Source organism: Pristiophorus japonicus, unplaced genomic scaffold (assembly GCF_044704955.1).
Source record: "Pristiophorus japonicus isolate sPriJap1 unplaced genomic scaffold, sPriJap1.hap1 HAP1_SCAFFOLD_425, whole genome shotgun sequence".
NCBI lineage: Eukaryota > Metazoa > Chordata > Chondrichthyes > Pristiophoridae > Pristiophorus > Pristiophorus japonicus.
The window spans coordinates 158045-178461 of NW_027254146.1; the positions used below are offsets into that span (position 1 = coordinate 158045).

The window sequence follows — 20417 nt, forward strand, 5'->3', positions numbered from 1 at the left end:
AGGTGGCATAGTTTCAGAATAAGGGGTCGCTTATTTAAAAGGGAAATCGGGAGGTGTTTCTTCTCTGAGGGTTGTGAATCTTTGGAATTCGTTACCTCAGAGAGCTGTGGGGGCTGAGTCATTGAATGTATTTAAGGTGGAGATAGACAGATTTTTGAAAGATAAGGGAATCAAGGATTGTGGGGAGTGGGCAGGGAAGTGCAGTTAAGGCCTGAATCTGATTAGCCATGATCTTATTGAATGGCGGAGCAGGCTCGAGGGACCAAATGGTCTACTCTGCTCCTATTTCTTATGTTCCATACCTGCCCGGGGAGTGTTTGATGGGATAGTGTAGAGAGTGCTTTACTCTGTATCTAAGCCCCTGTACCTGCCCTGAGATTGTTTGTTGGGACAGTGTAGAGGGAGCTTTACTCTATCTAACCCCGTGCTGTACCTGTCCTGGGAGTGTTTGATGGGACAGTGTAGAGGGAGTTTTGCTGTATATCTAACCAGTACTGCACCTGCACTGTGTGTGTATGCTGGAACAGTGCAGAGGGAGCTTTGCTCTGTATCTAACCCGTGCTGTACCTGCACTGGGAGTGTTTAATGGGATAATGTAGAGGGAGGTTTACTGTGTATCTAACCTGTGCTAACCTAGCAAGTTGTGAGGAGGACGCAAAAAATTTACAAACGAATATAGATATGCTAAGTGAGTGGGCAAAGCTTTGGCAGATGGAGTATAATGTGTTAAAATGTCAGGGTATCCACGTTAGTAGGAGTAATAAAAAGGCAAATTATTATTTCAATTGTGAGAGATTACAAAATGCGGTGGTACAGAGGGATCTGGGAGTCCTTGTACATGAAACACAAACATTCAGCATGCAGTTACTGCAATTAATTAGGAAGGCAAATGGAATGTGGGCCTTTATTGCAAGGGAGATGGAGTATAAAAGTAGGGAAGTCCTGCTGCAAATGTACATGGCGTTGGTAAGACCACACCTGGAGTACTGCGTACAGTTTTGGTCTCCTTATTTCAGGAAGGATGTACTTGCACTGGAGGAAGTTCAGAGAAGGTTCACGAGGTTGATTGCTGAGATGAAGGGGTTGTCATAATGAGAAAGGTTGAGCAGGTTGGGCCTGTACTCATTGGAGTTTAGAAGACGGAGAGGTGATCTTTTTGAAATGTATAAGATTGTGAGGGGGCTTGACAGGGTAGATACAGAGAGAATGTTTCCCCACGTGGGGGAATCTAACACTAGGGGGCATAGTTTCAGAATAAGGGGTCGTTCATTTAAAAGGGAAATCAGAAGGTGTTTCTTCTCTGAGGGTTGTGAATCTTTGGAATTCGTTACCTCAGAGAGCTGTGGCGGCTGGGTCATTGAATGTATTTAAGGTGGAGATAGACAGATTTTTGAAAGATAAGGGAGTCAAGGATTGTGGGGAGTGGGCAGGGAAGTGCAGTTAAGGCCTGAATCTGATTAGCCATGATCTTATTGAATGGCGGAGCAGGCTCGAGGGACCAAATGGTCTACTCTGCTCCTATTTCTTATGTTCCATACCTGCCCGGGGAGTGTTTGATGGGACAGTGTAGAGGGAGCTTTACTCTGTATCTAACCCATGCTGTACATGCCCACGGAGTTTTTGACAGGTCTGTGTACAGAGAGCTTTATGCTGTATCTAATCAGTGCTGTACGTGCCCTGTGAACTTTGATGGGTTGGTGTAGGGGGAGCTTTCCTCTGTATCCAACCCGTACTCTATCCGCTCTAGTTGTGTTTGATGGGACAGTGTAGCAGGAGCTGTAGGCTGTATATAATCTATGCTACCTATCCTGGGAGTGTTTGTTGGGATAGTGTAGAATGAGGTTTACTCTGTGTCTAATCCTTGCTGTACCTGCCCTGGGAGTATTTGATGGGACAGTGCAGAGTGAGCTTTACCCTCTGCCTAACCCGTGCTGTATCTGCCCTGTGAGTGTTTGATGGGGCAGTGCAGAGGGAGATTTACTCAGTATCCAACCAGTACTGTACCTGCTCTTGGGAATGTCTGATGGGACAATATAGAGGGAGGTTTATTCTATTTAATCCATGCTGTACCTGCCCTGCAAATATTTGATGGGACAGTGTAGACGAAGCCTTACTCTGTTTCTGACCCGTGCTGTACCTGCTCTGGGAGTGTTTGATGGGACAGTGTAGAGGGAACTATACTCGCTATCTGACCCATGCTATACATGCCCTGCGAGTGTTTGATGGGGCAGTGTAGAGGAAGCTTTACTCTGTATCTGGCCCATGCTATACCTGCCCTGGGAGTTTTGGATGAGACAGTGTAGATAGAAGTTTATTCTGTATCTAACACAGGCTATACCTGCCCTGGCATTGTTTGATGGGACAGTGTAGAGAGAGCTTTATTCTGTATCTGACCTGTACTGTACCTGCCTTGGCAGTGTTTTTGGGACAGTGCAGAGGGAGCTTTGCTCTGTATCTAACTAGTGCTGCACCTTCTCTGGCAGTGTTTGATGGGATGGTTAGAGGAGCTTTAATTGGTACCTAACCCATGCTGTACCTGCTCTGAGAGTACTTGATGTGACAGTGTAGAGGCAACTTTACAATGTATCTAATCCGTGCTGTACCTGTCCTGGGCGTGTTTGATGGGCTAATGTAGACGGAGATTTACCGTGTACTGAACCTGTGCTAACCTAGGAAGTTGTGAGGAGGACGCAAAGAATCTACAAAGGGATATAGAGGGGCTAAGTGAGTGGGCAAAAAATTGGCAGATGGAGTATAATGTGGGAAAATGTGAGGTTATCCACTTTGGTAGAAAAAATAAAAAAGAGAATTATTATTTAAATGGGGAGAGATTACAAAATGCGGTGGTACAGAGGGATCTGAGGATCCTTGTACATTAAACACAAAAAGTTAGCATGCAGGTACAGCAAGTAATTAGGAACGCAAATGGAATGTTGTCCTTTATTGCAAGGGGGATGGAGTATAAAAGTAAGAAAGTCCTTCTACACCTGTACAGGTCGTTGGTAAGACCACACCTGGAGAACTGCGTACAGTTTTGGTCTCCTTATTTAAGGACGGGTATACTTGCACTGGAGGCAGTTCAGAGAGGTTCACGAGGTTGATTACTGAGATGAAGGGATTGTCATATGAAGGAAGGTAAAGCAGGTTGGGCCTATACACATTGGAGTTTAGAAGATTTAGAGGTGATCTTATTGAAATGTATAAGATTTTAAGGGGGCTTGACATTGTAGATGCAGAGGGGATGTTTCCCCTCTTGGAGGAATCTAGAACTAGGGGGCATAGTTTCAGAATAAGAGGTCACCTGTTTAAAACTGAAATGAGGAGGAATTTCTTATCTGAGTGTCGTGAATCTTTGGAATTCTCTACCTCAGAGAGTTGTGGAGGCTGGGTCATTGTGAGAATGTAGATAGAAGGTTTGCGAATGTGTTAGTAAGAGATCATGGGAAAATGGCCAAGAGAAATTGTCCAGCTGCGATATTTGCCCTGTCGACACAAACTAAGGATTACTCAGAATTGTGGTCAAACACGAGTTACGTGAAAAAGCAAAAGTCAGACATGATTCAGACGAGGGGCTGCTATAAACAGCAGTAAAATAGGAAAGTGTGATGAGATTCGAAACAATAAACACATCCCTGGAGCCCGCCCTATTTGGAGAGTTGCTAGCCTGCAATTGGGTATGCTATGGGGGAAATCGACCAATGATTGTATAAACTAAGTGTCACTCAAATGTGTTCTGCTGTAACAGTATATAAGTGTTGAGCTTTTGTACTGTTACGTAGCTTGTCAGGACAGAGGTGGACAAACTCGACTCGAGTGTGTTCCCCTTTATCTTAACAGGTCCCGGCCGGGAGAATCTACAGAATAAAGGTCTTATGTTGCTAAGACTAAAAGTGTTCATGTGTCAGTGAATTCGCTGAAACAGATTGAAGGGAAAAGAATCCAGTATCAACATTTGGTGTCAAAAGTGGGATCTCAACGGACGACTGCCGAAAACTTGCGAATTAAGAGCTAGACTAGCCTTGGACGAGACGAGAGGGAAATGGCCACTGGAGTAAGTATAATTTCAATACTGCTCCAGTTTCCTCCGGTTTCAAAAGTCTGAGGAAAGTTTAGCCACTCGCTGGTTCTCAGGTGGTGTCTGAACGAGATCCAGGTCACTCTGGCGAACACTTTCTAAACTTAGGAAATTGTCGTGCGGCGTCACGACCAGGCTGTGTGGGTTCGAGGCCCAAATAAATTTAAATCGGGAACCTAGAAAGATTAAGTAAATTGTCGTGCAGCGTCACGAACAGGCTGTGTGGGTTCGAGGCCCAAGTAAATTTAAATCGGGAACCAAGAAAGATTAAGTAAATTGTTGTGCGGCGTCACGAACAGGCTGTGTGGGTTCGAGGCCCAAGTAAATAGAGAATCGCGCGAACCGCGTAGGGAAACGCGGAGGTTAGGGAATTACATAAAATTAAGCTGCGGGATTACGCGGGACTGTGTAAATTTTAAATTGTACTTACGCCAGGTGCGGTGTTAATCTTGTAGATCACTTGGTCCACCTAGGCTCTGGGTAAGTTAAACTGAGATCACCACGGGGCGGCGTGGGGACGATTCGGATTAATTAGGACCCCGATCCAACGTGCGGCGACACAAGGATGGGTAATTTAGATAAAACTACGAATTCCCTGAAAGGTCATGGATCCAAAAAAAAAAAGAAATCTTGTGAACGTCTGTTTTAAATGCTTGTATGATTTTTACTGTGGATGAGAAAGCTTGTGTTGGGGAAACCGGGGAGTTGTGGTTTGCTTTAGCTCCACCCACTTTTTCAAACAGTGAAAGTTTTTTTAACCCTTCGTAGTGTTGTCCTGTGGGAAGTTTAAGAGTGTGAACCTTATTGAATTACGTATAGTCAGATGATAAGTTACGGAGCCAGGAAATGCACAAAGGATAGGTTTGTTCAGTAAAAACAAAATTGGTTTAAAAAAAAAGGGATAAGGATTTAATAGCCAAATGGAGACAGTACTGTCAAAAGCTGAAAGATGAGTCCCTTCTGTCAAGCTGGCAGGAGAACGCCACTAAACTAGGGCTGTCCTTGACAGAAGGAGGACATGTTAAAACTGTAGACATCTTTAAGAAAGAGTGCGCGCACGAGAAACGTACTAAGAGTTCCCTTGGGACCTCTGAGAAGGGTACCGATAGACCACGTGGTCGAATGGTTGGTTTTGCGTTGACCGAGGCTGCTGATGAATTTGATGAATGGTCACTGACTCGGCGCCCAACCCCAACAGCGCCTCCCGCAGCCCCGGGCCCCTCACCACAGTCCCCTTCCCGCCAACCTCCACCCTTCACTCCGGCGGTAGGAGGTGATGATAACCGTAACCCCACACCAATGAACCGACAAGCCCAGACAGACTCTTCCTCTTCAGATAGTGACTCAAGTCCTCAGTTCACCGACCCTGTGGCCGGTAGGACCAGATCTAAGACTAAAGGACGTAACCTGATCGTTCAGACCCCTAGTCCAGAGAGGCGATGCGGGCACTCTCATCAGCCCCGCTCTCAGTCCGAACCTCGACGCCATTGGCGACGACTCACTCGTCATAGCCGAAGCTCCAGCATTAGTTCTACAGGCTCGGAGTGCTCTTCAGATAGAGAAACGGCCTCAGGAAATAATACTTCTGTCCAGAAAACTAAGGTGGAACTAGGCAGTTCCCAGTTCGACCCATGCCAAATCCCAATCCAGAGCAGGTTGCAGAACACCCCACCATAGATGTAGAACCTGTCAAGTTTATAGATCGCCTCCGACTCACCATTGGAGTTTATAATGCAGAATCAAGAGACTTGTGGTCCTTAGTGCAGCAGACCCTGAGCCCGACTGAACACGACCGGTTCTTAGAAAATTTGGGGTGAGCCACCCATGATGAATTAGTGACTGCTCACCCTAATAATGCCCAGGATCGCCTAAACGCTATCTTTAATGCTCTCAGCAAGAACCTTCAGAAGCCCATCAGTATGGCAGCAGTAAACATAGAAACATAGAAAATAGGTGCAGGAGTAGGCCATTCGGCCCTTCTAGCCTGCACCGCCATTCAATGAGTTCATGGCTGAACATTCAACTTCAGTACCCCATTCCTGCTTTCTCGCCATACCTCTTGATCCCCCCAGTAGTAAGGACCTCATCTAACTCCTTTTTGAATATATTTAGTGAATTGGCCTCAACAACTTTCTGTGGTAGAGAATTCCACAGGTTCACCACTCTCTGGGTGAAGAAGTTCCTCCGCATCTCGGTCCTAAATGGCTTACCCCTTATCCTTAGACTGTGACCTCTGGTTCTGGCCTTCCCCAACATTGGGAACATTCTTCCTGCATCTAACCTGTCGAACCCCGTCAGAATTTTAAATGTTTCTATGAGGTCCCCTCTCATTCTTCTGAACTCCAGTGAATACAAGCCCAGTTGATCCAGTCTTTCTTGATAGGTCAGTCCCGCCATCCCGGGAATCAGTCTGGTGAACCTTCGCTGCACTCCCTCAATAGCAAGAATGTCCTTCCTCAGGTTAGGAGACCAAAACTGTACACAATACTCCAGGTGTGGCCTCATCAGTGCCCTGTACAACTGCAGCAACACCTCCCTGCCCCTGTACTCAAATCCCCTTGCTATGAAGGCCAACATGCCATTTGCTTTCTTAACCGCCTGCTGCACCTGCATGCCAACCTTCAATGACTGATGTACCACGACACCCAGGTCTCTTTGCACCTCCCCTTTTCCTAATCTGTCACCGTTCAGATAATAGTCTGTCTCTCTGTTTTTACCACCAAAGTGGATAACCTCACATTTATCCACATTATACTTCATCTGCCATGCATTTGCCCACTCACCTAACCTATCCAAGTCGCTCTGCAGCCTCACAGCATCCTCCTCGCAGCTCACACTGCCACCCAACTTAGTGTCATCCGCAAATTTGGAGAAACTACATTTAATCCCCTCATCTAAATCATTAATGTACAGTGTAAACAGCTGGGGCCCCAGCACAGAACCTTGCGGTACCCCACTAGTCACTGCCTGCCATTCTGAAAAGTACCCGTTTACTCCTACTCTTTGCTTCCTGTCTGACAACCAGTTCTCAATCCATGTCAGCACACTACCCCCAATCCCATGTGCTCTAACTTTGCACATCAATCTCTTGTGTGGGACCTTGTCGAACGCCTTTTGAAAGTCCAAATATACCACATCAACTGGTTCTCCCTTGTCCACTCTACTGGAAAACATCCTCAAAAAAGTATTAGAAACTAAACCCAAACGAGAAGAAACTGCCGACGAATTCATGGAAAGATTTATTGAAATATACGGAGGTCAATCAGGAAATAATGCCTTCAGGGCAGGGGACAATTCACCTCAATTCTGCGCTATTCTACTTCAGTGCCTGCCCTATTCGATTGCTCACGCTATCCGGACAAATAATATGAATTGGGCAGATAACAGTAGAGCCCAAATGGAAAGAGCGGTAAAATATTACTGGCAGGAGAAGAAAGGAGGGGAAGGAGGAGGCGCACCCCTGACCCGGGTCAAAACCGAATATGTGACTAGAAAGGAAGAACCCCCATGGAGAGGACCCTGGTCCGACCCGAGGGGATACCAGATGGAACCACAGTACTGTGTATAGGGATGGGTGGATAACCAAGGATACGGATATACCCAACACCCAAATGGCCCAGGGCCCTGCTAATTACGGACCGCCCTATTGTCCCCGGCCTGGTATGGGAAGAGGTCGGGGCTGGGAAAGACGAGATGGATGCTTTAATTGTGGGCAAGAAGGACATTGGAGTAGAGAGTGTTCCTCCCGTCGGCACGAAAGAGGAAGAGGAGGGGGGCAAGGGGGGAGAGGATGGGGATCTTACACTAACTTCTCCCAGAACAATCCCTTTGGCCAACCGTCCCCCGATTACGTAGCTTGATTGTACAGAGAACCTCCCCGGATGACGAATCGATTTGCCGGTTTCCAGTCCCTAGCACGGCTAAACAAATGCGACAGTGGTTGGGGATGATCAATTACCGTAGATCCTGGATCCCTAACGTTGCCCTGATGACTAAGCACCTTACCCCGTATACAAATAAGGAAGGCAGCTTTGAAATAAAAACTGCAGACGTCCAAGCCTTTAAGGAACTAAAGACGGCCCTGCTGCAAGCTCCGGCTTTGGGCCGGCCCCTCTATGACTGGCCCTTTCAACTGTATTGTACAATCCTGAAAGACTGTGCTACCGTTATCTTAACACCTCTCACTCCGTAGCTGCCCTCCTGGGCCAACTGCAGACTCAACACCTTACCATGGTCAGGCAAAGCAGATATGAGATCTACCTACTGAATAATCCTAAGCTGACCTTTCGGCACTGTACAGCCATTAATGCGGCCTGTTTTCTTACTGAGCCACCCCAAGATGAGGAAGAACCCAGTCATGATTGTTTATCTTTAATTCAGGAGGCCTCGTCGGTCAGGGAAGATTTAGTTGACGGACCAATGGAAGACCCAGACTGTATTATGTATGTTGACGGAAGTTCTTCTATTAATCCAGAAGGTACACGAATCTCAGGATACGCCATAGTAAACCAGGAGAATCAGGTCTTGGAATCTGCCGCTTTTGAAACCGCCTATTCTGCCCAACAAGCTGAACTATTCGCCCTCACCCGAGCCTGTATCTTGGCCAAAGACCTCAAAGTCAATATCTATATCGACGCTAGGTATGCCTTTAGGGTAGCCCATGATTTCGGACAGTTATGGAAAAATAGGGGATTCCTAACTTCACAGGGGAATGAGATATCTCATAGGCAACTAGTATCAGATTTGTTGCAAGCCCTCATGCTCCCTAAACGTATTGCTATTGTCAAGTGCACTGCCCACACTACTGGAAACTCTCCGGTCGATATAGGAAACCACTGTGCTGACAGAGAGGCTAAACAGGCCTCTTGCAGAGAACAAATGGTGGTGCCTAGAATGATGAGTCAAACTAAAAGTCCTGCCAAGGATAAGTTAGCCTCGGAAAAACCAATGCCAACCATCCAAGATGTCATTAAAGCACAGGAGGACGCTCCTGAAAAAGATAAACTGTTGTGGAAAGATTATGGATGTACTTATGACAATGTTTCTAAACTCTGGACCACTCCCGCGGAACAGACTTGCATGTCTGATGAGTTGGCTCTATGGGTTATTGAATGTATGCACTTTGCTACTCATTGTGGAGTGAGGATAACAAGTGACACGCTTTTGGCCACTTGGTGGCACCCTAGACTCCAGATGCTAGCCCAGAACATCAGTAGTCGCTGCCTTGTTTGCCAACAGCATAATCCAGGGAAGGGAGTCCCCTGTGATTGGGGTAAGACGCCCTACCAGAAAGCCCCTTTGAGACCTTACAGTTGGACTACATTGCGTTGCAAAAAGTTCAGTGTTACAAATATGTGTTGGTAATAGTAGATATGTTTAGCAGATGGATTGAAGCCTACCCTACCCTGGATAATAAGGCTCAAACTGTTGTTAAGGTGTTAATGAGGGAAATTGTTCCTAGATATGGTATAGAAACATAGAAACATAGAAAATAGGTGCAGGAGCAGGCCATTCAGCCCTTCTAGCCTGCACCGCCATTCAATGAGTTCATGGCTGAACATGAAACTTCGGTACCCCCTTCCTGCTTTCTCGCCATAACCCTTGATCCCCCGAGTAGTAAGGACTTCATCTAACTCCCTTTTGAATATATTTAGTGAATTGGCCTCAACTACTTTCTGAGGTAGAGAATTCCACAGGTTCACCACTCTCTGGGTGAAGAAGTTTCTCCTCATCTCGGTCCTAAATGGCTTACCCCTTATCCTCAGACTGTGACCTCTGGTTCTGGACTTCCCCAACATTGGGAACATTCTTCCTGCATCTAACCTGTCTAAACCCATCAGAATTTTAAACGTTTCTATGAGGTCCCCTCTCATTCTTCTGAACTCCAGTGAATACAAGCCCAGTTGATCCAGTCTTTCTTGATATGTCAGTCCTGCCATCCCGGGAATCAGTCTGGTGAATCTTCGCTGCACTCCCTCAATAGCAAGAATGTCCTTCCTCAAGTTAGGAGACCAAAACTGTACACAATACTCCAGGTGTGGCCTCACCAAGGCCCTGTACAACTGTAGTAACACCTCCCTGCCCCTGTACTCAAATCCCCTCGCTATGAAGGCCAACATGCCATTTGCTTTCTTAACCGCCTGCTGTACCTGCATGCCAACCTTCAATGACTGATGTACCATGACACCCAGGTCTCGTTGCACCTTCCCTTTTTCTAATCTGTCACCATTCAGATAATAGTCTGTCTCTCTGTTTTTACCACCAAAGTGGATAACCTCACATTTATCCACATTATACTTCATCTGCCATGCATTTGCCCACTCACCTAACCTATCCAAGTCACTCTGCAGCCTAATAGCATCCTCCTCGCAGCTCACACTGCCACCCAACTTAGTGTCATCCGCAAATTTGGAGATACTGCATTTAATCCCCTCGTCTAAATCATTAATGTACAATGTAAACAGCTGGGGCCCCAGCACAGAACCTTGCGGCACCCCACTAGTCACTGCCTGCCATTCTGAAAAGTACCCGTTTACTCCTACTCTTTGCTTCCTGTCTGACAACCAGTTCTCAATCCACGTCAGCACACTAGCCCCAATCCCATGTGCTTTAACTTTGCACATTAATCTCTTGTGTGGGACCTTGTCGAAAGCCTTCTGAAAGTCCAAATATACCACATCAACTGGTTCTCCTTTGTCCACTTTACAGGAAACATCCTCAAAAAATTCCAGAAGATTTGTCAAGCATGAGTTCCCTTTCACAAATCCATGCTGACTTGGACCTATCATGTCACCATTTTCCAAATGCGCTGCTATGACATCCTTAATAATTGATTCCATCATTTTGACCACTACTGAGGTCAGGCTGACCGGTCTATAATTCCCTGTTTTCTCTCTCCCTCCCACCTATGTTCTTTCTCTGACTCAGGCTCTGCGACTAGCTCACAACCAGGTTCGAGAGGCTCACCTCGACCTCCCAGTTTTACCCGAATCATCCCTCGTGGCACCGGGGAAGTATGTCCTGATTAAGAAATGGATTCGAAAGGGACTAGAGCCACTGTGGGAGGGCCTTTTCAGGTGTTACTCACTACCCCCACCGCAGCTAAGGTTGAAGGGAGAAGTGCCTGGGTTCACCTGCACCACTGTAAACTGGCTACTACATAAGCCTATGTTATCAGCCGTCCTAACCCTTGTTTCTGTTCCAGATTTCCTCTCCACCATAGCTGAATAAATCACATCCTTGGGGCAGGAAGAAAAACGCCAAGAACACGGGAAAAGAAAGGAACAAACAGACTTAGCTGTTTTTGATTTGACCTTATCTTATTGTTAACTAATGTATTGTATCGTCTAAAATTATTTAAACATGTGTAAGCTAGTAGGTATAATTGTGCTATCTTGTGCTATCCTAGCAGAACTAGAAGGGGTATACCAGGAAGATGTGTGGAATTAATAGACTCCATGAATCCTGAGTGCAGGGGATCCCAGGGAAAGAACGGAGCGGTATGCTCAGACATTGCAAGCTACCCGCTTTGCTTCTCAGGACAAGGGTGGGGTTGTGTATATGCCCTGGTACCCGGGAACGCCACCTGTGTGCAGACGCAGTGTGCCCGTCAGCACTGTCGAGTGCGTAAGGGCCAGTTTACCTGTACCTGTAACGAGCAAAGATGCCTGAACGTGACCGCAGGAAGGCAAGTTATCTGCGGTCAGTGTAACGGAACTCATGTCAGCTCAGAAACATGGGCATACCCGTTTGATGCTTATCAATTGGTAGGATCAGGCTCAAATTCAAGGGAACCTAGCAAATGGTGGTATAAGCAGTTCACGAGTGTTAGCAACACCGACGTAAAGTGTTATAGAGCTAAGGAAGGATTCGTGTTCCTCCTCAACGGCACCTTCAAGTGGCCTCCCACTAACCTTGGCCACTTTGTATGCCATTGTTTTCAATTTGATCCCATCCTTTACTTCCTTCATTAACCGCGGATAGTTCTCCCGTCGCTTAAAGTCTTTCCTTCTCACCAAAATATATTTGCTCGTGGCTCAGGTAGTAGTCCAGAGATTATTGCCTTTGTGGTTCTGATTTTTAATTTAGCCCCGAGCTGCTCAAAATCCTTAAGCAGAACCCCTTTCTTTGTTCTGCCTATGTCATTGGTACCTACGTGGACCACGACAACTGGATCTTCCCCCTCCCACTCCAATTCCTCTTCAGCCTAGAGGACAAAGAAACATAGAAAATAGGTGCAGGAGTAGGCCATTCGGCCCTTCGAGCCTGCACCGCTATTCAATGAGTTCATGGCTGAACAGTAAGTAACTTGTTAACATTGTTGTTGCCAATTTAAGTGTATCTAAGGGTTAAGTCATGGCAGGAGAGCTCGGTCACGTGATATGTGCCTCCTGTACCATGTGGGAACTCAGAGACACTTCCAGTGTCCCTGACGACTACGTGTGTGGGAAGTGTATCAGCCTCCAGCTCCTGACTGACCGCGTTGCGGAATTGGAGCTGAAGGTGGATTCACTCTGGAGCATCCACGATGCTGAGAATGACGTGAGTAGCATGTATAGCGAGCTGGTCTTACCACAGGTGAAGAGTCCACAGCCAGCTAGGGAATGGAAGACCAGCAGGAAGAGCAGTGCAAGGAAGGTAGTGCAGGGGTCCCATGCGGTCATCCCCCTGCAAAACAGATACACCGATTTGAGTACTGTTGAGGGGGATGACTCATCAGGGGAGGGCAGCAGCAGCCAAGTTCATGGCACCGTGGCTGGCTCTGCTGCACAGGAGGGCAGGAAAAAGAGTGGGAGAGCGATAGGTGATTCTATTGGAAGGGGAATAGATAGGCGTTTCTGCGGCCACAACCGAGACTCCAGGATTGTATGTTGCCTCCCTGGTGCAAGGATCAAGGATGTCTCGGAGCAGGTGCAGGACATTCTAAAAAGGGAGGGAGAACAGCCAGTTGTCGTGGTGCACATTGGTACCAACGACATAGGTAAAAAAAAAAGGGATGAGGTCCTACGAGACGAATTTAAGGAGCTAGGAGCTAAATTAAAAAGTAGGACCTCAAAAGTAGTAATCTCGGGATTGCTACCAATGCCACGTGCTAGTCATAGTAGGAATCGCAGGATAGCGCAGATGAATACATGGTTTGAGCAGTGGTGCAGCAGGGAGGGATTCAAATTCCTGGGGCATTGGAACAGGTTCTGCGGGAGGTGGGATCAGTACAAACTGGACGGTCTGCACCTGGGCAGGACCGGAACCAATGTCCGAGGGGGAGTGTTTGCTAGTGCTGTTGGGGAGGAGTTAAACTAATATGGCAGCGGGATGGGAACCAATGCAGGGAGACAGAGGGAAACAAAAAGGAGACAAAAGCAAAAGACAGAAAGGAGATGAGTAAAAGTGGATGGCAGAGAAACCCAAGGCAAAAAACAAAAAGGGCTACTGAATATAAAGGGGCTGCAGGAGGGGTCAAAACTAAAAATCATGGTTTAAAAACTAGGATTAAAACACTCTACCTAAACGCACGCAGCATTCGAAATAAAGTAAATGAGTTGACGGCACAAATCATTACAAATGGGTATGATATGGTGGCCATTACAGAAACATGATTGCAGGGTGGCCAAGACTGGGAATTAAACATACAGGGGTATCTGACGATTCGGAAAGATAGACAAGAAGGGAAAGGAGGTGGGGTAACCCTGTTAATAAAGGATGATATCAGGGCAGTTGTGAGAGACGACAGTGGCTCTAATGAACAAAATGTTGAATCATTGTGGGTGGAGATTAGAGATAGTAAGGAGAAAAAGTCACTGGTGGGCATAGTTTATAGGCCCCCAAATAATAACTTCATGGTGGGGCGAGCAATAATCAAGGGAATAATGGAGGCATGTGAAAAAGGAACGGCAGTAGTCATGGGGGATTTTAACCTACATATCGATTGGTCAACTCAAATCGCGGGGTAGCCTGGAGGAGGAATTCATAGAATGCATACGGGATTGTTTCTTAGAACAGCATGTTACAGAACCTACAAGGGAGCAAGCTATTTTAGATCTGGTCTGGTGTAATGAGACAGGTAAAATAAACGATCTCCTAGTACAAGATCCTCTCGGAATGAGTGATCACAGTATGGTTGAATTTGTAATACAGATTGAGGGTGAGGAAGTTGTGTCAGAAACGAGCGTACTATGCTTAACAAAGGGGACTACAGTGGGATGAGGGCAGAGTTGGCTAAAGTAGACTGGAAACACAGACTAAACGGTGGCACAATTGAGGAACAGTGGAGGACTTTTAAGGAGCTCTTTCATAGTGCGCAACAAAAATATATTCCAGTGAAAAAGAAGGGTGGTAAGAGAAGGGATAAGCAGCCGTGGATAACCAAGGAAATAAAGGAGAGTATCAAATCAAAGACCAATGCGTATAAGGTGGCCAAGGTTAGTGGGAAACTAGAAGATTGGGAAAATTTTAAACAACAGCAAAGAATGACTAAAAAAGCAATAAAGAAAGGAAAGATAGATTACGAAGGTAAACTTGCGCAAAACATAAAAACAGATAGTAAAAGCTTTACGATATATAAAACGGAAAAGAGTGACTAAAGTAAATGTTGGTCCCTTATTAGATGAGAAGGGGGATTTAATAATGGGAGATGTGGAAATGGCTGAGACTTTAAACAATTATTTTGCTTCGGTCTTCACAGTGGAAGGCACAAAAACCATGCCAAAAATTGCTGGTCATAGGAATGTGGGAAGGGAGGACCTTGAGACAATCACTATCACTATGGGAGTAGTGCTGGACAGGCTAATGGGACTCAGGGTAGACAAGTCCCCTGGTCTTGATGAAATGCATCCCAGGGTATTAAAAGAGATGGTGGAAGTTATAGCAGATGCATTCGTTATAATCTACCACAATTCTCTGGACTCTGGGGAGGTACCAGCGGATTGGAAAGCAGCTAATGTAACGCCTCTGTTTAAGAAAGGGGGCAGACAAAAGGCAGGTAACTATAGGCCGGTTAGTTTAACATCTGTAGTGGGGAAAATGCTTGAAACAATCATTAAGGAAGAAATAGCGGAACATCTGGATAGGAATAGTGCAATCAAGCAGACGCAGCATGGATTCATGAAGGGGAAATCATGTTTAACTAATTTACTGGAATTCTTTGAGGATATAACGAGCATGGTAGATAGAGGTGTACCGATGGATGTGGTGTATTTAGATTTCCAAAAGGCATTCAATAAGGTGCCTCACAAAAGGTTACTGCAGAAGATAAAGGTACACGGAGTCAGAGGAAATGTATTAGCATGGATAGAGAATTGGCTGGCGAACAGAAAGCAGAGAGTCGGGATAAATGGGTCCTTTTCGGGTTGGAAATCGGTGGTTAGTGGTGTGCCACAGGGATCGGTGCTGGGACCACAACTGTTTACAATATACATAGATGACCTGGAAGAGGGGACAGAGTGTAGTGTAACAAAATTTGCAGATGACACAAAGATTAGTGGGAAAGCGGGTTGTGTAGAGGACACAGAGAGGCTGCAAAGAGATTTAGATAGGTTAAACGAATGGGCTAAGGTTTGGCAGATGGAATACAATGTCGGAAAGTGTGAGGTCATCCACCTTGCGGAAAAAAAACAGTAAAAGGGAATATTATTTGAATGGGGAGAAATTACAACATGCTGAGGTGCAGAGGTACCTGGGGGTCCTTGTGCATGAATCCCAAAAAGTTAGTTTGCAGGTGCAGCAGGTAATCAGGATGGCGAATGGAATGTTGGCCTTCATTGCGAGAGGGATGGAGTACAAAAGCAGGGAGGTCCTGCTGCAACTGTATAGGGTATTGGTAAGGCCGCACCTGGAGTAGTGCGTGCAGTTTTGGTCACATTATTTAAGGAAGGATATACTGGCTTTGGAGGGGGTACAGAGACGATTGACTAGGCTGATTCCGGAGATGAGGGGGTTACCTTATGATGATAGATTGAGTAGACTGGGTCTTTACTCATTGGAGTTCAGAAGGATGAGGGGTGATCTTATAGAAACATTTAAAATCATGAAAGGGATAGACAAGATAGAGGCGGAGAGGTGTTTCCACTGGTCGGGGAGACTATAACTAGGGGGCACAGCCTCAAAATACGGGGGAGCCAATTTAAAACCGAGTTGAGAAGGAATTTCTTCTCCCAGATGGTTGTGAATCTGTGGAATTCTCTGCCCAAGGAAGCAGTTGAGGCTAGCTCATTGAATGTATTCAAGTCACAGATAGATAGATTTTTAACCAATAAGGGAATTAAGGGTTACGGGGAGCGGGCGGGTAAGTGGAGCTGAGTCCACGGCCAGATCAGCCATGATCTTATTGAATGGCGGAATAGGCTCGAGGGGCTAGATGGCCTACTGCTGTTCCTAATTCTTATGTTCTTATGTATGCAACTTTAGTACCCCATTCCTGCTTTCTCGCCATACCCCTTGATCCCCCGAGTAGTAAGGACTACATCTAACTCCTTTTTGATGTCCTTAACCTTGGCACTGCGCAGGCATCATAGCCTTCGGGACTCACACACTCAGCTGCAGAGAACAGTATCTATCTCTGAAACTATACTGTTTCCTAACACTACATCATTTCTTTTTACTCCCCCCACATGAATGACCTCCTGTACCACGGCGCTGTGGTCAGTTTGCTCATCCTCCCTGCAGTCCCTTCCCTCGTCCAAGCAGGGAGCAAGAATCTCGTACCTGTTGGACAATTGCAAGGACTGAGGCTCCTCCATCACTACCTCCTGGGTCCCCACAGCTGCCTTGCTCGTAGTCACACCCTCCTGTCCCTAACCACGGGCCAAATTTGAATTAATTAATCTAAGGGGTGTGATGCCTCCTGGAACACAGCGTCCAGGTAACTCTCCCCCTCCCTGATGTGTCGCAGTGTCTGCAGCTCGGACTCCAGCTCATCAACGTGGAGCCGAAGTTCCTCGAGCAGCCAACACTTACTGCAGATGTGGTCGCCGTGGACCTCGATCGGGTCAACCAGCTCCCACGTGCAGCAGCAGTAACACATCGCCTGCCCTGCCATCTCTAATGTATTTAGTTAAGTTTTCACGTTTTGAAAGTTTCGATTTTTAATCTCAGCTCTTAATTTAATGGCCAAGAAAAGAGAGAAAAACTGACCAACCAATCACTTGCCTACTTTCCTGTGATGTCACACTTTGAATCTTTTTATTTCTTATCCTCCCGGGTCACTTGGTGCTGTTTCGGCTGTCTGCTCGGCTGACTCACGCCCTTTGTAGGCTTACCGCTGCTCCCACTCTCGCGCCCTTTCCGAAGTCCCACTGCTCGGCTGACTCACGCCCTTTGTCGGCTTGCCGCTGCTCCCGCTCTCGCGCCCATCCCTTCGGAAAGGGCACAAGTAGGTTTTTCCCCTCGTGTTGGTTCTCTCACCACCTGCTACAGGCCCAGTCTAGCAGCTATGTCCTTCAGCACTCGGCCAGCTCGGTCAGTAGTGGTGCTACCGAGACAGTCTTGATGGACATTGAAGTCCCCCACCCAGAGTACATTCTGTGCGCCTTGCTACTCTCAGTGCTTCTTCCAGGTGATGTTCAACATGGAGGAGTATTGATTCATCAGCTGAGGGAGGGCGGTAGGTGGTCATCAGCAGGAGGTTTCCTTGTCCATGCTTGACCTGAAGCCACGAGACTTAATGGTGTCCGGAGTCAATGTTGAGGACTCCCAGGGCCACACCTTCCCGAATGTATACTACTGTACCGCCACCGGTGGGACAGGACATACCCAGGGATGGCGATGGAGGAGTCTGGGACATTGGCTGAAAGGTATGATTCTGTGAGTATGACTATGTCAGGCTGTTGCTTGACTAGTCTGGGACATCTCTTCCAATTTTGGCACAAGTCCCCAGATGTTGGTGAGAAAGACTGGGCTGGGTGGGCCTTTGTCGGGTCCGTAGCCGGTGCGGAGGTCGATGCCGGGTGGTCCGTCCGGTTTTATTCTTATTATTGTTTTTCGTAGCGGTGGATCAATTGATGAATCAATATGATCTTATTGAATGGTGGAGCAGGCTCGAGGGGCCAAATGGCCTACTCCTGCTTCTAATTCTTATGTGCTTATTCCCGAGCCCAGATCCTGTTTCTATATTAAGAGCAATGGTCCCAACACTGACCCTGGGGGACACCACTGTTTACATCCCTCCAGTCTGAAGAACATCCATTAACCACTACTCTCTGTTTTCTGCCCTTTACCCAACTTCCTCTCCACGCGGCCCCACTCCCTTTAATACCATGAGCCTTAATTTGATCAACAAGCCTCCTATCCGGCACCTTATCAAACACCTTTTGACAATCCATCTACACAACAGCCATTGCATTTCCTTTCTCACTGCACTGTGTTATTTCCTGCAATAATCCCTGCTGTCTGTCCTGAATCAATACATTTCACTGCGAAATGTTGCGACGTTTACTTCTGTAACCAGAATCCCCCGCGCAGGGGTAAAGTGCTCTATCAATGACACCAGGAGCCCAGACACGGGACCGGGCTGTGCTCTGAGCAGGCGCAGTGCCAGTGGTGGAGGTGGTCTGAGGCGGAAGAGACGTTCCGCGAGTCAGTCGGAGCTTGTGGGCTCAGCGGAGGAATTGGACTCCTGGGTGGGTAGCTTCATAAACACCTGGTGTAGGCCCCAGGCACCTAATATGAACCGGCAGGACCCATGTTTGACCCGCGGTGATGGACCCGACGCTCGGGGTAACTAGCCGAATTCTTAGACACGATCAGCGTGCCTGCGCGGCCATCTTGGTACAGGAGCAGCGGGCAGGCGGGGCTTTAGGGTCCCAGTGACCTCGAGAGAAAATCATTTCCTCATTTATTCTCAGTCTGCACAGACGGAATGTAGAACTGAACCCAACCAGAGAAGAGGGAGTGAGAAAACTGCAGATGGAAGAAAGAAATGATGGAGGTGGTGCGATGAGTTTGGATTTCAGCACAGGGTGGAGGGAGAGTGTGTGGGATGGGAATTTACAGCTTTGGGGAACAAGAGACGAAAGAATGTTCCATAAAAAGTAGGATTGTCTGTCCTCAATTTCTATCCTGCAGTTCCAGTACTGACTTTCGTAAACACCTTTTACAGGATATTAGAAGAGGAGGATTTACAGACAGGAAACTAGAACCAATCATATCAAGATCTGACAGAGTCACTCGATTCACTTGAATATCATCGGCCTTTGAATTTGAAAGGAGAAACGTTTGTCTACTCTGTGGAGAAAGATTTCAAACATCAGTGTGACTGGAAAAGCACTGAGACACACACACCCGAGTGAGAGTGTTCCAGTGCACTGATTGTGGAAAGAACTTCGACCAGTTACACAGCCTGAAAAAACATCGCACTATTCACAGCGGGGAAAAATCGTACACGTGTTCTGTGTGTGGACGAGGCTTCAACTGATCGTCAAACCTGGAGAGACACAAGGACACCTGCACCATGGAGAAACCGTGGAAATGTGGAGACTGGGAAGGGATTCAATTGCCCCTCTGCGCTGGAAACTCATCGACGCAGTTACACCGGGGAGAGGCCTTTCACCTGCCCCGCGTGTGGGAAGGGATTCACTCGTTCATCTCACCTCACTGAACACCAGCGAGTTCACACTGGGGAGAGGCCGTTCACCTGCACTGTGTGTGGGAAGGGATTCACTTGTTCATTCAGCCTGCTGGCACACCAGTGAATTCACACTGGGGAGAGGCCATTTACCTGTCCTGTGTGTGGCAAACGGTTTGCTAAATCATCTCATCATCTGAGTCACCAGCGAGCTCACACAGGAGAGAGGCCATTCATCTGCTCTGTGTGTGGAAAGGGATTCACGAATTCATTTGAGCTTCATGCTCACCAGCGTATTCATACCGGGGAGAGACCTTTTACCTGTTCTGTGTGTGGGAAGGCATTCACTCGTTCATCCCACCTCACTGAACACCAGCTTGTTCACACCAATAAGAGACTGTTTAAATGTTCTGACTGTGAAAAGAGCTATAAAAGCAGAAATGATCTGATGAAACACCAACGCACTCACACTGGGGAGAGGCCGTTCATCTGCTCCGAGTGTGGGAAGGGCTTCACTCTTTCATCCAACCTGCTGACACACCAACGCATTCACACTGGGGAGAGACCATTCATTTGCTCTGAGTGTGGGAAGGGCTTCACTCGTTTATCCAACCTTCAGTCACACCAGCGAGTTCACAAGTGACTGCAGGGGTTGGATTCTGCTTTTATTGTTGCCGTTAATCACATCCAGGACTGAACCATGTTCACTCGGAGTTTGATGCTGCTGGTGTAATTAATCCCTATAACTGGGCTGGAGTTTAATTTTCTGGATATCAGAATCATAGA

The 20417-nt window shown here is 47.0% G+C and overlaps 1 protein-coding gene across 5 annotated transcripts in view; it reads left to right on the forward strand.

Annotated features, from left to right (window-relative positions):
* The window catches only part of LOC139251231 (uncharacterized), a 46304-nt gene that overhangs the window by 7547 nt on the left and 18340 nt on the right, over positions 1–20417 (forward strand). For 4 of the 5 annotated variants that reach the window (XM_070873194.1, XM_070873193.1, XM_070873195.1 and 1 more), the window contains one exon: positions 11280–14831. The exons of the other annotated variant lie outside the window; for it this stretch is intronic. In XM_070873194.1, the coding sequence (XP_070729295.1) occupies positions 12431–13375 (945 nt within the window). In that variant the 5' untranslated portion in view covers positions 11280–12430 and the 3' untranslated portion in view covers positions 13376–14831. Of the gene's footprint in view, positions 1–11279; positions 14832–20417 lie in introns of those variants that run through there. 5 annotated transcript variants of the gene reach the window in all.